Source organism: Gavia stellata, chromosome 2 (assembly GCF_030936135.1).
Source record: "Gavia stellata isolate bGavSte3 chromosome 2, bGavSte3.hap2, whole genome shotgun sequence".
Classification (NCBI taxonomy): Eukaryota; Metazoa; Chordata; class Aves; order Gaviiformes; family Gaviidae; genus Gavia; species Gavia stellata.
Window position 1 is genome coordinate 1,789,347 of NC_082595.1, and position 15,050 is coordinate 1,804,396.

At 44.0% G+C, this 15,050-nt stretch overlaps 1 protein-coding gene across 1 annotated transcript; it reads left to right on the plus strand.

Moving 5' to 3' along the window:
- The first annotated feature begins 3,664 nt into the window (after window positions 1-3,664).
- On the plus strand, window positions 3,665-12,781 carry LOC132321958 (splicing regulator SDE2-like). The gene is made up of 7 exons (XM_059835497.1): window positions 3,665-3,772; window positions 4,417-4,534; window positions 6,565-6,676; window positions 7,213-7,382; window positions 8,104-8,215; window positions 8,852-9,260; window positions 12,080-12,781. Exons 1-7 carry the CDS (start codon window positions 3,665-3,667, stop codon window positions 12,293-12,295), a joined length of 1,245 nt encoding a protein of 414 aa, XP_059691480.1. The 3' UTR covers window positions 12,296-12,781.
- Window positions 12,782-15,050: the final 2,269 nt, after the last annotated feature.

The window sequence follows — 15,050 nt, forward strand, 5'->3', positions numbered from 1 at the left end:
ATAAAATGCATTTCAAATGGGAAATTGTAATAAGAGCCTTTTGACTTATTTAGAGTTTTTTGTGAAGAGCAAGGCAATAGACTTTTGATGAGTTCTAGGAATAGAAGTGTAATCCAGAACAAGAGATACAGGAACACTCGCCCACTGACATTAACGTGGCACTAGCTAAATGGCATTGCATAAATCACAAGAATGGGGACTATATACCTAGCGCTGCTGTAGGACCAAGCTGAAAGAAAACTACTCCTCTACCTATTAGATGTCACGTGCTTGTAGTCCGACAACGTGCAAGGATCTCTGCGAGTCACCTAGGTATAGCCACCCAGAGCTGAGTATGGATGGCATGTATGGCATTAGTAGCCCAAAACTACCCGTAAGGTGGCAATGTATGATCTACAAAGGGCCTGATTTATGTCAGTATGACTGTACTGCTGTCAGCTCTCATGCTCACAGGTGTATCGCAGCTACAGCATGTATCTGCAGGCAGAATCCAGGTGTCAGTTACGAACGACAGCTGTCATTGACACACACCTCCCCTCGGAGTGCAGCAGGCCCTCTTTTTTGGTCCTCTTCTCCCTACGATGGCAGCTGTGTTAGCTAAGGTACTCCTTGCAGGGAAATTATAATTCAATCGGTGCTCACTAGGGCCAGGAATTAATCAGCACAGATATAAGAGTAATTTGAAACATTCAGAAAAGATGTGGGTCAAACGACCTGTGAATTACACTGATTCAGCACATCTGCTGGACAGTCCTGTGGCCCAACTCCTTCCTGGACAGCTCCAACTATTTGGCCTGTCCTGGCAAGCTCCACACCCTCAGCACCAATAGCCGGAGTTTCAAAGGAGGAAATGAATCACGCCCTCGGAATGCAACTGAAATCCCACAGATCTAAGAAAATACTTATTCACCTGCATATGTACACATGCATACCTCATATATTGCCAATTACATTTCAATCAGATACCGCACATGAATAGAAATACCCCAGCTCTAGTGGAACTTAACATTAAGTAGCATTCCAAAGATATGGCACGTGATTATAAATGAAACAAGCAGTACCATGTGACTTGAAATACATTGACTGAATTTGGGCCCAATCCAGCACAAAATAACCACAGCTTTTCCAGGCTACACCACAGCTTTTCCAGGCTACACAGACATCAGGTTTGAATGGTCACACTGTGGCAGCATGGCACGTAATTTGGAAATACCAACTTGTTATAGAAAGACAGTAAGGGATTGACTAGACTGGGTCAAAATGCTTTGCAAAAATATTTTAGCTAAAATTAATGTAGCATAAGAAAGGGTGGGAGAAGTTTGATTTGTGAGGTGGCCAAGACAAACCTATGGGGAGATCCCCTTTATTAAATTATTACTGATTTGTTTACGTGGATCCACCTGCTCTGGTGTGGGGTGCTCCACCATGGACCTCCACGGGCTGCATGGGGACAGCCTGCCTCACCATGGTCTTCACCACGGGCTGCAGGGGAATCTCTGCTCCAGTGCCTGGAGCACCTCCTCCCCCTCCTCCTTCACTGACCTCGGTGTCTGCAGAGTTGTTTCTCTCACATATTCTCACTCCTCTCTTCTCCATCTGCTCAAGTGCATTTGTTTTTCCCCTTTCTTAAATGTGTTATCACAGAGGCACTACCACCGTCGCCGATGGGCTCGGCCGTGGCCAGCAGTGGGTCCATCTTGGAGCTGGCTGGCATTGGCTCTGTCGGACATAGGGGAAGCTTCTAGCAGCTTCTCACAGAAGCCACCCCTGTAGCTCCCCCCCACCAAAAGCTTGCCACGCAAACCCAATACAGGGGGTTTTCAGTGCTCCCCTGGCAGGGGAGCCCCCCTCGGGCAGGGGGAGAGCTGAAGCGGGCACATTATGCCGTGAGCAACAGTCCTGGCCCATGCTGCTACTGAACAAAAAGGCACTGCAGGTAACGTCGTTATTTGGAAATAAGGTGACAGGTGTATTGCGCTGCAGATCTCCAGGCGGCCCAACCATGTCTTTGCTAGTGTTTGCAACAGTTCCCACCAGAGACAGCTGGTAACGACCTGCCTTCAAATACCCTCTACCTGGACGGTTATGTTGAAGGCATGGAGGAGATTTGAAGCCATCAAAGAATGCAGTGTTTGCACTGCTTGGAGCCATGCCGTACCTCTGCATGCACCCTTTCTTGCAGAGGTAGAGGTGTGCATTTTCTTTGAACCAATTCTTCAGTCTCCTGTTTACGGGTAGTTACCGCATGTCATGAAGAGCTGAGTGTGGCCTCCTGCTCCAGCTCAACTTACAGCCTAATTTAAAAAAATTTTATATGTCTACGCAACCAAATCCACCCCAAATATCAGAGTTCGGGGCCTCTCCCCGTCCATATGCTAAAATGCATGTAGGAGTAAGCAGGACGAAGAAGCCATAGAGACAGAGTCCATCATCCTGCAAGTCCTTCCATGAAAATTTGCACCGTATCTGATTGGACAATTAACGGCTGCACATTTCCATTACATCTCTTACACTTTCAGTGCTTTGCAATGGCAGCACTGCCCCTTCCCAGCTGCCTGAGGTGGTACAATATTTCCATTCTCATGCTGCTGCTGCCACCACTACTAAAACGGCAGAGCAGACGAGCATGTTTGGAGCCATAGTCTGTTTTGCCTGCTGTTACGTCCTCACGGAGTGGATGTGACAGGCTGTAAAAGGCCTTTACAACCCAGCAGGCTGCACACTGCCGTCTGAATTAGAACGATAGGGCTGTATCCTGCGAAAAAGGTAAAGGACACAAACCACTTCCCAGGGTGGCTTCTGCTATCACGTGCGCTGGGAGACAAGGCGTTTCTGAGCAGCACACTCCAGACGAACAATGCTCAGGGCCGTCTCCTAAAACAAGATACCAGGAAACCGTGTGTGAGGCTCTGTATGGTACGATCACATCTATTCCCTCCTGGGCAGGGGAGCCATGCTCGTGTTTTCATTCCCAAAGACTGACCGCTAAAAATACCTGGATTCGCATTTAACCTTACATGTCTAAAAATGACAAATCGGGTCCCTAAAGGGATTGAAACGTCAGACTGACTCCAAAGTTTGAATTATAAGAAATACAGGTTGCCTTACACCCTTCAGATGTAAAAATGGTAAATTTGTTCCCTAAAAGGGCTGAAACATCAGACTGACTCTGAAATATCAGACATACAGGTTGCCTTACACCTTTCAGGTGTAAAAATGATAACTTCGGTCCCTAAAAATCCAAAACAGCAGATTGACTCCGAAACATCAGAAATCCAGGCTGCCTTATGTCCAGTTTGAGCCTCCAGCACTTGAAAAACCAGAAACCCAGCAAGTAGGAAACCTTCTGAAAAACTCCAATTAAGGGGAAAAGAGTTCACAGCGATCAGCAGCCCAGTCAAACCGCCCGAGGAAAGAGGCGGAGACCTCGCACGCACCGCCAAACCTCAGGGAGACGCGGAGAAGGGCCGAGAGCCGCCGGGTGGTGAGCGGGGCCTCCTGCCTCCCTCAGCGGCCTCCGCCCGCCCCCAGCGGCCTCCCGCCCTCAGCGGCCTCCGCCCGCCCTCAGCGGCCGCGCCCCGCCCCCGCCCGGCCGCGGCGGCTCGCGTCACGTGACCGCGCGCCGCTGTCGTCACAGGCGCAGGCGCGGCGGCCGTTGGGAGCAATGGCGCTGCTGGTGCGGGACCCCTCGGCCTCGCGGGCGCGGCCGTGGCCGCTGCCCCCCGGCGGCGGTTCGGTGCGCCGCCTCCTCCGCGATCGCGCTCGGGCGCTGGTGAGCGAAGGGCGGACGCGGCGGGGGGGAACCGGGGGCGGTTGTGGGGATGTGGCGTCCCCGCAGGCCTCGGGAGGCGGGTGGGCGCGGGCGCTGGGCTGCCGGGGCCGGCTAGCAGGCCGCGCCTCTGCCTCTGCCTCTGCCTCCGCCGCGAGGCCTCGCCGGGGCCACCGACGGGGCCACCGACGGGGCCACCGACGGGCTGTCGCGCGTGGCGGCGGTGGGCGCTGCTTCTCCTGGGTGCCGCTGAGCTGCGCGGGAGGGTTTGCTGTGAGAGAGTCCTGTGGCCTCTTACGTGTGTTTTATATGTACACATGGAATATATCAATTCTAGATTCTTTACCGTTCAAAAAATGCGGGTTTGCTTGGTTTTTTTTTAATACAGAGCGTTTGAACCTTCGGTGTGAATTCTCCCGTAGCGCGGCTTTTCCCCGTTCGTGTTTACGAGCTGATTCAGAGTGTGTTTAATCCCTGGGTAGACAGGAGTGAAAAGAAGCGCCACAGATAACATTGGTGCTTTTAGGGTCGTCTGATTTCTGCTTCCCCTCTCTTCCTATAGGAAGGAAGGAAACATTACTCCTCAATGATTTACTTTGTGTTTCATTTTCAGTCGATCATACGACTCAATTTCGCTGTTTTTTTAGAATATTCCTGAAGAAAGCTTGTACGTGAAATGTAACGGACGACTGGTTAACCCTGAAGATGTGTTGCAGAATGGAGCCGTTTATAGTCTGGAACCGAGACTTTGTGGTGGAAAAGGAGGTTTGTTGCTTAACTGCTTGTTATTGTTTAGATTCTTAGGTTAAAAAACTTTTATTATACCGTAGTCTATACTGATAGCAGCAGTCCTGATCTATTAGGAGGTCTCTTGTAATGTGGATGACTGTGATGTAATGTCTGTGAGCTGAAGCCAGAGTCTACGTGCAAAGCTGAGAATTGACCAGGGGAGCTGCAGTTCAGCTAACAACGTTGCTGGCATAGTTCTTCTTCGCATCCCTGGTCAGCTTACCTCTGCTAGTAGAAATCTGTAACGTGCATCCGAGTGACTTCAGAGTTGAAGTTGTGTTTAAAAGCACCTGGCTTCTTAGGTTTCTGAGTTTCATTCATGGTTGCTTAGAGCAAATATTCCAGGTACAAATACTCTGTGATGTGAATGTGTTCTATGACCTAATTGATTTTGTCTTCACCTATTTGAAAAGAACATATAAATGCCAAGATCGCAGTAGCCTAAGAACTAAAGAATTCAATCTAAGACTCCTTATGTTGACAAAATATTTTAACTGTGTTACAGATGATGTATATTAATCATATAAAACGATACAGCCACTGACAATGTGGGCATTCCCTAAAATGGAACATGATGGGTGAAGCAAGTTTAGCAGAGTGTTTGAGTGTAATTAGAAGCGGTATGTTTGCTTTTTGAATCCAGTTCTCGGAATTTTCCAGCTGTTGAGCTAAAATGCTGAATAATTGTGCAGCCTTGCCCCAGCTTACTTTGCCTTCTTCAGTTTTAGATAGAACTGGAGATAAATGTTGTTCCTATAGCTTATTGAGGTATTGTGGTTTCTTTAAGTGCCCTAAAAGTGGTGCATGTGGCATAAGTTCGTAGTACAGGATGCTTCTTCCTCACCTATTGTCCGTCAGCTTCAGTTATCCTGGGATGACACCGGGTACGTGTTCTGTGATTCACTCCGTGTTGCTGATGTGCCATGGGGGTCAGTTCAAAATCATTCTGTAACAATTTTGTCTGCTTCCTAAAGTGTTCCTTTTGTTTCGACTTTATATCTTAAAAGCCTGATAAAAACAGGCAAACAAACACAAGTCGGAACTGTAGAGACTGTATGATCTCAAGGGGATACAGATCATGCAGGCTTAGAAGCGAACTGAGCATTTCATTATCAGACCTAATTCAGCACGTGCGACCTTAGTGAATGCATTGCTGTTGATTTTTGGGCGCGTGCCTGGCTAGGTGTAGCAGCTAGGTCCTCATTCTTCAGAAGGTAAAATTCAATAGCATGTTTCGTGAGCTACAAAAATATTCCTCGCTGATGGCAGCAATTAGTTTTATTAGCTGAACGCAATACTTTTTCTGCCTCATGATACAGTCGGCTGTCTGGATTGGTTACTGTTTGTAACACTCCTTAAAGGTACTTTTGGGCCACTGAAAAGTATAGATTTGTTCAGCTTCTGGTTTAAAAAACAGCGCTTGGCACTTTGAAATTGCTTGAAGGATTATATTAATATGAATCCACCTTGTGTTTCTTTGAGGTAGTTAAACAAGTGTCTTTCTCCAGCCAGAGACAACATAAGGTGGGACTGAGTGAGAGAAATCAGCAGTCCTGCCTATGAGTAATTCGTGGCTGCGGACTGTATAGAAATCTGTTTGGAGGGGGGCTCTCCAGCGTAACATCGTACAGCATGATCATCTTGATGAAGCAGCTAAGGCTACCTCCTAAAAAAGTTATTTTATTTTTTGCTAGGTTTTTAGAAGGGGATTTAAGTTTGGGGGGGACTAGTAAATCTGGAGTCCATCTGGTGTGATATCAAGAGCACAAAAATGAGATGAGTGGTAAGCGCTGGATACCTTTTCTTCACTTAGTGTTTCAGCATTTCACCCAGTGACAGTTCTCCAGCATGTTGCAACTTTCAACTTGCCCTTTATTTCAGTTGCATTGAGGGAGAGGAAAGTGTTGAATTCACTGTGTTCATTTTCCATAATTAATTATTTTGTTGTCTGCTAGCTCATCTCCATTTGTTTCTGTTTAGCTAATTCTTGATTACTTTTTTCTCAGGGTTTGGATCTATGCTGCGAGCACTTGGTGCTCAGATTGAAAAGACAACAAATAGAGAGGCTTGCCGAGATCTCAGTGGAAGGAGACTTCGAGACGTCAATCACGAAAAAGCGTAAGGCATTTTCTTAGCAGCTAGAATTACAAAATAAACTGACCGTGTAGTTCACTGTTAACAAAAGAGGTCCAACGACAGGCTGTTGTAGCAATGAAATTGTATTTTGAATACTAAACAGAACAAAAGTGAAACCCTAAGCACAGATAGACTGGAAGCCCACAGGATTCTTCGGACTGTAATTATATTGCTGCAAAATAGAGGTGATTGTACTGCAGCCTGCTTCTGACAGACTGTTCTGCACCTCTTGGTTTTCTCATCTGGAATTCTCATAGCTCTTTTCTCTGAAGCTGCAAGACCATGATATTGAGGATATGTGACCTTACTGCTGTTTCTGGCTTCCAAAATAAACTTTACTTACTTCTCTGTAGCAGAATCTCAATCTATTCCCTCAGTAATTCTCCTGGGTGTTGTCAGTTGTCTTTTCCCATTGTCTCCCATCCTAGCAGGTGTTAGAAGCATTCAGTAATTGCAACAAACTGATACAACATTAAGTGTTGGAAATGCTCTCATTTTCGTGGTTCTGTCACCTGCAGGATGGCTGAATGGGTGAAGCAGCAAGCAGAACGGGAAGCGGAAAAAGAGCAAAGGCGCTTGGAAAGGCTGCAGCGGAAACTTGCGGAGCCAAAGCACTTTTTCACAAATCCGGACTACCAGCAGCAGTGTCATGAAATGGCTGAGCGACTAGAAGATTCAGTCCTTAAAGGTATTGCAGTTTAACCTCCCTTTCTGTCCTCAAAAAATAAAGGAAACTAAAAGTCTCTATAGCCTCACTCCAGTATGAAAATTAAAAAAAAATTGCTGACAGTAACTCTTTCAACTGAATGAAATTTTAAATTCCAGTAAAATTTGTTGCACTTAATTTTTCCTCTTTGGCTGCTGCTTCTCTTGAATGGCATTGAACAGCCTAACACAGATACAAGTGATGCTTCATCTTGCTGTGCTACAGTGTCATCTCATAATAAAAGCAAAATTCTGTGAAGGTAGTGTTGCTAGTTGAGCTGTAAGAATTACATAATAATTTTCAGGGAAATGATAAAATATAAACAGGTCGTACGTAAAAACTAGACATTGACTCCAACTACAAAATTTCACTTACTGTTCTTTGTAGTTATTTTATTTATCCACAGATTGCTCCCTTGCTGGCAGCTTGATAGTGGAACTTGAGGCTGAATAGGATGTAGAACCTGAGAGTTCAGTTCAAGACTCTAGTTTTAATTGGCTCTATGCCTCAGTAAAGCTGTGTAGGAAAGCTTTTGCTGCTACTGAGTTTATTTTTTGAATCTTTTGAGTCTACATAAGTGTGCACCAATAGAGATTATTTTCAGTTAGTATTTTAAATTGCATCTGAAATTAAAAGACAAGTAGAATTTACAACATATATGAATTGTGTACTGATAAAGTAGACTTTTAACTTTGTTTTGAAGGATTGCAGGCTACTTCAAGCAAAATAGTGTCACCAGAAAGTGGCAACAGTCGGAAACGTTCAGGTGAATCTGGAAAGAATGGAACAAAATCTCGAAAAAGAAAATGCTTTTGGTGAGCATTGTGCCTTGTTTTTATACTCAAGTGTTAAGCCTTGAACAGGATAAAAAGTTAGGTACATACAAGTAAGCAACATCTTATCTGAGATGTAGACTTAAATAGGAATAAGTAAATTGAACCGATTAAATCGGAGAACTGAAAGTAAGTGTTGCTGTGTTAATGTCATTCTGTCCCAGCTGGAGCAGACAAACTTTACTTGCAAAAACGGACACCCTTCTCCCCCACCCCACCTTCTGATATGGTGATATTCTACTACCTCCCATTGCCCTTTTTCTCATTAATGAGTTATGTTTACAATGAACTTTAAAATTGTGGTTTTTTCCTGGCATTTTTCACCTAATGTAACCTGAAAGAGATGCCTTAATGATTTCAGTGGTGTTTGGAGTAGCAATAGGTAGCACGCATTTCTGTATTGAGAATGCTGTAAAAAGATACCTGTTTTCGGGGGGTGTTGGGTCCTGTTCAATATTAGCAGCTCTTCCATTTACTAAACTATCCTAAATAGCTGCTAGAGTAGTTCACTGCAGCTCACTGAAGTGAGTTCTGGAAAGAGGAAAGTGACAGTAAAAATAATTAATTAAAAAAGTGAAAATAGATGAATATTCATTAGTAATGTACTGATTGTGCCAGGCTGGGATTGGAAGGATTGGATGATCATGACAGTTCGGATTGTGAGGATGACAGTGAAGATGACTCCCCTCATGCATCTGACGGAAGTTGTCCCTCAGGCAGCAGATACAATGAAAATACTGGAAATTCAAATGAATGTTCAAGCAGCTCTGCGGATTCGGTAGAGGATAGTCCCACTACCAGTACAACTGCGACACCACTGGAGCAGCCCGAAGGTACTGGAAGAGGTTTGCAAGGAGAGACACACGCAGGTGGGCAAACGGAAATTGCAGCTGATGAAAACAGTAAAATGACAAAGCCCCTGAAGGAAGAGGCCCAAGAAGAGAAAGAGGTAACCCAAGCCCTGAAAGAAGAGAAGCAAGAAAATGTTTCTTCTAAGGAACCTGAACCGAACCAGTTACAGAGCACAGTAAGTATGAAGCAGTACAAAATGTGGTCTGTCTTTTTCTTCAGCTGCTTTTACTCAATCACTTTTCCCTTTGTGGACTGCAGAAAAGGGGAGGGGATTTGTATCCTATGACTTCAACGCATTAGATATAAGTGCTTGAATTAGAATCATAGTCTCCCTAACAAGCTAATAGAATCTCCAGAGTTTGATTCAGAGCACAAAAAATCCCAAGGTTAAAAGGAAAAGCAGCTTAACTGGAGATGCATCATACGCCTTATGAAAATGGAATGTAGCAAGTTAATGGAAACTGCAGCCAAAGAAGGCTCTTGGTTGATAGTGTCTCCATGGAGAAAGTTGAATTGTAGTATGGTAGCATTGTCTTGAGAGATGCTAAGTAGAATGGGTCAGGGAAGAACTTTATAAGATTAAGTTTTTAATAGTCTTAGAGTTTCTACTAAGATGCAGTTGCTCTTGGCTGTCTAGTGTTGTCTTTCCCGAGATCCATGTTTCCCCTTGGGTTTTTTTGTTGGTTTTTTTTTTTCTCCTTCTGCATAAATAGATACACTCTGGATCCAAAATTCTTCATTGAGGGGAAAAAAGGAAAATAAACCCCTTCTGTAGGATGAAAGACCCTAACCAATATTTTTTGAGACATTACCAAACACTGTCCAATTTGGCTAATCTTACTTATAACATAATTTGACCTTCACTAGAGAGACAGGATTAGTATAAATGACGGGCTTTGTCTGAACTGCAAAGGATGGTGGAAGAGTGGGTTTAAAATTGATCGTCTGGTGTATTCGTGGTGGAAGGAGGTCTCCATTATCTCTGCTGGCAGTCTGGGTTGGTGTCACAGCCCTCAGCCAGATCAGGAGCTGTGCTGGCCATGAGGTTCCTTCTCTGGTGATTGACAGGAGGATAGCTGGGATTCTTTTGCTGAAGAGGCTTCGGATCAGTCTTCCAGCTAAGGGAGAATATAGATTTTTCCTACTGAACTGATGAAAGCCCCACTAATATTTGGCAGTAAAAGGTGCCAATACTTGTGCTTCATTGTCCCTTGCATAATATTACTATTAAACATTTTGGGGGGTAGTGAATCTAAGCTTATTCTAGCAGTAAAACAAAATGTGGCCCTTTTTTCTCGGGCTAGGGAGTTACTTGGATTTTCTGCCTTTATTCAGCTTGAGCAGAAAGTCTACCATCAGTTGCCACTGCCAATGACTAAACTCTGATAAGTGAAAGTTTAATACAGTTAAATGGAAAAAAGACCAAGGATGTCATCTGATAAATTAGAACTTTGTCATCTACTGTACTATTAGAGCTGGCAAATTTTAAACAGGATGTTTACCATTCTTCACTGTTTACCTTTTGCTCAGTATTTGTGACACTGTCTATTCCTAGAACAGGAAACTCCACCAATGCTGTGGCAGATTGTTATTGCAGGTGGAAATACTTTTGTCATAGTCCTTGATGGATTTTTTTAAAAGTAGGATGAGAATAATGAGGCAACCAGTCTTTTTTTGTATGCTTAGCAGGACAAAGGTTCTAATTCTGCTGGCGTTAATTGTTTTTGCTGAGTTCATAACGGAGCGGTCTCATTCCCACTGCTGGTAGTACTTGCTCTGAAGTCCCTTTGAGAACTCCAGCATGATATGTACCGTAAGACTAATACGTGCTTTAAGTATTGAACAAAGCGGGCTTAGATCTTTGTGTCCTTTTTAGTGTGTTAATGTTTAGCCTTAGTGTTTCTTGTGTTAGTAAATTCCAGCATTTGAATTATCCAATCTTTGCCCTGTTCTTTTGTGGACACGACCCTGGGCTTGGACTAGGCAATCTGTAGAGGTCCCTTTCACCCTCAATTATTCTGCAAATATACTAATTTCCTTTTAAGATAAAATTTTAATCCATTTTCTCATGGCAGGATGAGATACGAGCTTCACAACTTGCTCTTTTGTTAATCTTACTAAAAAGAGCGTGCTTTTATATCTATTTCTGTAAATACAGTGTAACTGCATTAGAAATAACGATTCCTCCTCCTCCCTGCAACTGCTTGGGGTATATTGGTTATATTCTACATTGGGCTAAAAAGGGGCTGTTAGCTTTGCCATGCCTCTGGAAGCCAAGGTTAAGCTACTGAACTCCTAGGTGAGATGGCAGGCGCTTGGTTTTAATTCTGTTTTCTTGGGAGTACTTCACTTCCCTGGGGATAAAAACAGTGTCGAGTATTTTGTCTCCAGAGGAATAGGATTAAATACTGCCACTTAATTTTTTGTTTTACTCTTTCGGCATTCCTCTATTGCAAGTAGAATGTGTTAATTCTAGTGGAATAATTTTAAAAGTTCAGCGGTGTTTATATCACATAAAATGACCAGTGCTTCTGTCTTGGAGGCTGTGTACATTGCGAGCCTAAGCACATCTGCGGCTTGTCTGGACACGTTAGAGCGAGCCTTTAACTAGCTAGCAGAGGCGCTGCGAGGAGTAGAATTGTAGCAGCACAGTTGGGCACTGGGTACGAAGCTCACCTGGGCATTCACCCCGCTCTTGGGTGTGTTATCTCTGCTAAGATTTGCACGTTTTACGACGAGGCTGCTAGCTAGCTTCAGTTTGCTTGTGCATGATGCAGTAATACTTTGCCTGGGTAGCATAAGTACCGCTAATGGGGAGAATATCCAATATAATACATACGGAGACATTGCTCAACTTTATTAAGTAATTAGGAGTTTGAGATAATCCTAATTGAAGGTATTCTGTAAAATGAAGCATTCTGTCTATATTCGTTCCTCCCCCTGCAATCAGGAAGAAAATAATAATAGACTGATGGGATGTTTTTCTCTTTGCAGGAGGTGGAACTGATAGACTTGCTGGCATTCAACTCTGCTGCAGAACTGGAAGCCCTGGGTTTAGATAAACTGAAGGTGGAACTGATGTCTTTAGGACTGAAATGTGGAGGCACTTTAAAGGAAAGAGCGGCAAGGCTTTTTTCAGTGAGAGGTCTGTCTAGAGACCAGATTGATCCTGCCTTATTTGCAAAGCCCTCTAAAGGGAAGAAAAAGTGATTTTTAAAAAAAATTATTTTGTATCTGTGTGCTTTTAAATTTTTCTTATTCTGTTGTCATTCGGTACTGCCGCTTTGGCATCCCTGGATAGGTTTTGTTTCTATTCTTAATGAAGTTTGATTAACGTAACACAGAGTAAGTTGCTAGATAGTGAGTTAGTTGTGCGTTCAGTGCATTCACTATTAAAGGAGTGAAACTACTATCTTTTGATAAGCCTTACAAGTGGCTGTAAGAAGTCTTAATGCAACAGGTAAAACAAACTCTCTGTATATGGAAAGAAAGAACCTGAATGCTTTCTGGAAAATGGTTGTATGACACTGTCATCACCTATTTTAAGAAGAATCGCAATCCTTTCTTAGCTTTATATTGAATCTCCTTTAATGTGTATTCCAGGTAGCACAGTTACAACTGTCAGATGAGAAACATTGAACTTATGATCCAGGCTTAAAAGCTGAAGTTTCTTTAAATAAAAAGAATATTTTTATATGGATGAGGTCAATGTAAATAAATACTCTGTTCTGTGAGTTTCTGTGGGATGTCAGGTATCAGTATGATATAAATTATTAATGCTTCTTCTTTCAGAAGAAGTTAATTAAGGGTATTTACTTATTTTGCTCTGGAAAAGTATCCGAGTGAGAGGAAAGAGAGAATCACATCCTTAAGAAATTAAAGAGAATAAAGTACGCTTGCTGCTGGCTGCTGAAGGTTAGTAACATACAGAGTAATCATCTGAAGCTGAATGGGAGATTTAGGATGGATTTTAATTCTTTTTCAATGGTAAAAGCAATGGAATTGTCTCCCAAGGACTTAAATATCTGCAGTGGTGATGCTTTATCCTAAAGCAGCATCTGACATCTCAGTGCTGGGAGTTACCCTGTGAGGTGGTGAGGGCCCCTTGCTGGGAGGGCAGCGTGCTCGCGTGGCTGCAGGTGCAGCTGCCACTTCTCTGGGTTGAGAGGCATTTAAAGTGTGTTTAGTTCAGTGCCTCAGATTTTACCACCGTATGCTGGAGAACATTATACTTACCAGATTTTCCTGTAGAGACGCTTGAAAAAATTAAAAATGATCTCTCTCCTGTTCTGACATCATACCATCCGTTCATCTGTTCTGAAGTTTGGCTCATAAAGTTAAGTTTCAAATTGCATGCAATACTGGTAGGAAATGGACTTCAAATGCTGGGGAATCAGTTCACTCGTGTAGTATGTCATGTTTGACATGAGCAGTTTGTATCTGATACTTCAGTCAGTTTTGCAATCTTACGACCTCTGTCCTCAGAAGCTGTTCTGTTCATGCTTGGAAGTTTTGGATTGAGAGACGGTGTTAAAGCTGAAGGATTTATTCTTGACAAACTGTATAGGCAAGCTGTGAAAACAGTTGTGTTGGTGCAGCTGCTCCAAAATGCTGGTCAACCTGACGGTTTATCCTTCCCTCACCAACGCGACCTTTCCCAGGCACGCTCTGTTATAAAATGACGTTGGAAGGCTCACTGCCCCGCAGGTTTTGGGGGTTTTTTGTGCGTGTCTGTGTGTCCCGCTGCAGGGGCTGTGGGAGCCCTGTGCTAGCAGGAATTGCTGCAGGGCCCCGGCCCCCCCGCCACCCTCGGCAGCCAGCCGGGACACAGTCCTGTTGTTCTGCGTAGGTCCTAGTTCGTAGGAGACGGGGCTTGGCCCTGCTGAGGGCCGGGGGTGGGAATTGGGAAGTGCGGAATTGATCTCTAAGGCAGCAGCTGATGCCTAGGCAAGTCACAAACACTGCACGTGCTACAGTTTTTCTACCCACAAGATGGTTTTGAGACTATTTAGCATATTTGATGTGGTTAAATAAAAGTCCTTGGTATCCTTTCAACTGAGTATCCCAACTCCTAAATTCACATCCACAAGATAAGCTTCGTTAGCATCCCAAGGAGTTATGGAAAGGATGGAGAGGTATTTGCAGTGGTGGCATTTACACCCTCATACACAAACCCAGCACTTGTGGATTTGTTTTACGCAGTGTTTTGAAAACATAAATCATGGCACTTGAGGGCTAAATTGTTAAAGCACATTTAAACTGTTCTCTCTTTACCTATGTACGGGATCCGAAAGTAGTGAACTTGGCGTTTTGCAGCTTATCATTAGTATAATCTGGTTTATATGATGAGCAGTAACTTAAATGCAGCAAATGATACAGTAGGTAAGAAGACATTTGGTGGCAGTAAAGCACTTGACATGTCTGACATTTTCATCTGTATGGGAGTCTTGGAAAATTAAAAAAAAGGGGCGGGGGGGAGAGTAGAGAGATATGGAGGCTCTGCAAATCGCATCTCATGGGGGTTGTGACAGGACGAGTGGACCCTGGCTGGAAAGGAAGTGGTTTTGTTTACTGAATCTGTTTCATGAGGAAACTGGAATGGAGCACACCTGGGAGGTCACCTCAACATGATGAAGTTTTGCTGGCATAAATGTGTGGGCTGGGAGTGTCCCACTCCAGCAGCAGTCCCACCTGGGTGGCAAGCCTTCCCTGTGCTTCCTGCTGCTCTCGTAAAGGCTCGCAGAGCGTTTGGGTCAGGAGAGCCTTCGGCTAGATGAACACACTCAAGCTCCTCTGTCGTATGGCAAGGGTAGTGTGGGCCAAGAGAGAATAGGCCAGTTTAATGATGTGTTTTGGCAACAACTCTTGCCTCAGTTCTTTCCCCTCACTGTAATTGCAGTCTTGCTTCAGTTGCACTGATGCGGCCATTTCTAAGTCTACCCCATGCGTCACCTATTTGCCTTTT

Excerpts from the sequence above, each read along its gene's own strand:
- LOC132321958 (XM_059835497.1), top strand. The coding sequence starts at position 3,665 with ATGGCGCTGCTGGTGCGGGACCCCTCGGCCTCGCGGGCGCGGCCGTGG. Across the intron at positions 6,677-7,212 it reads GACGTCAATCACGAAAAAGC|GATGGCTGAATGGGTGAAGC; the intron begins GTAAGGCATTTT and ends TGTCACCTGCAG. Across the intron at positions 7,383-8,103 it reads AGAAGATTCAGTCCTTAAAG|GATTGCAGGCTACTTCAAGC; the intron begins GTATTGCAGTTT and ends TTTGTTTTGAAG.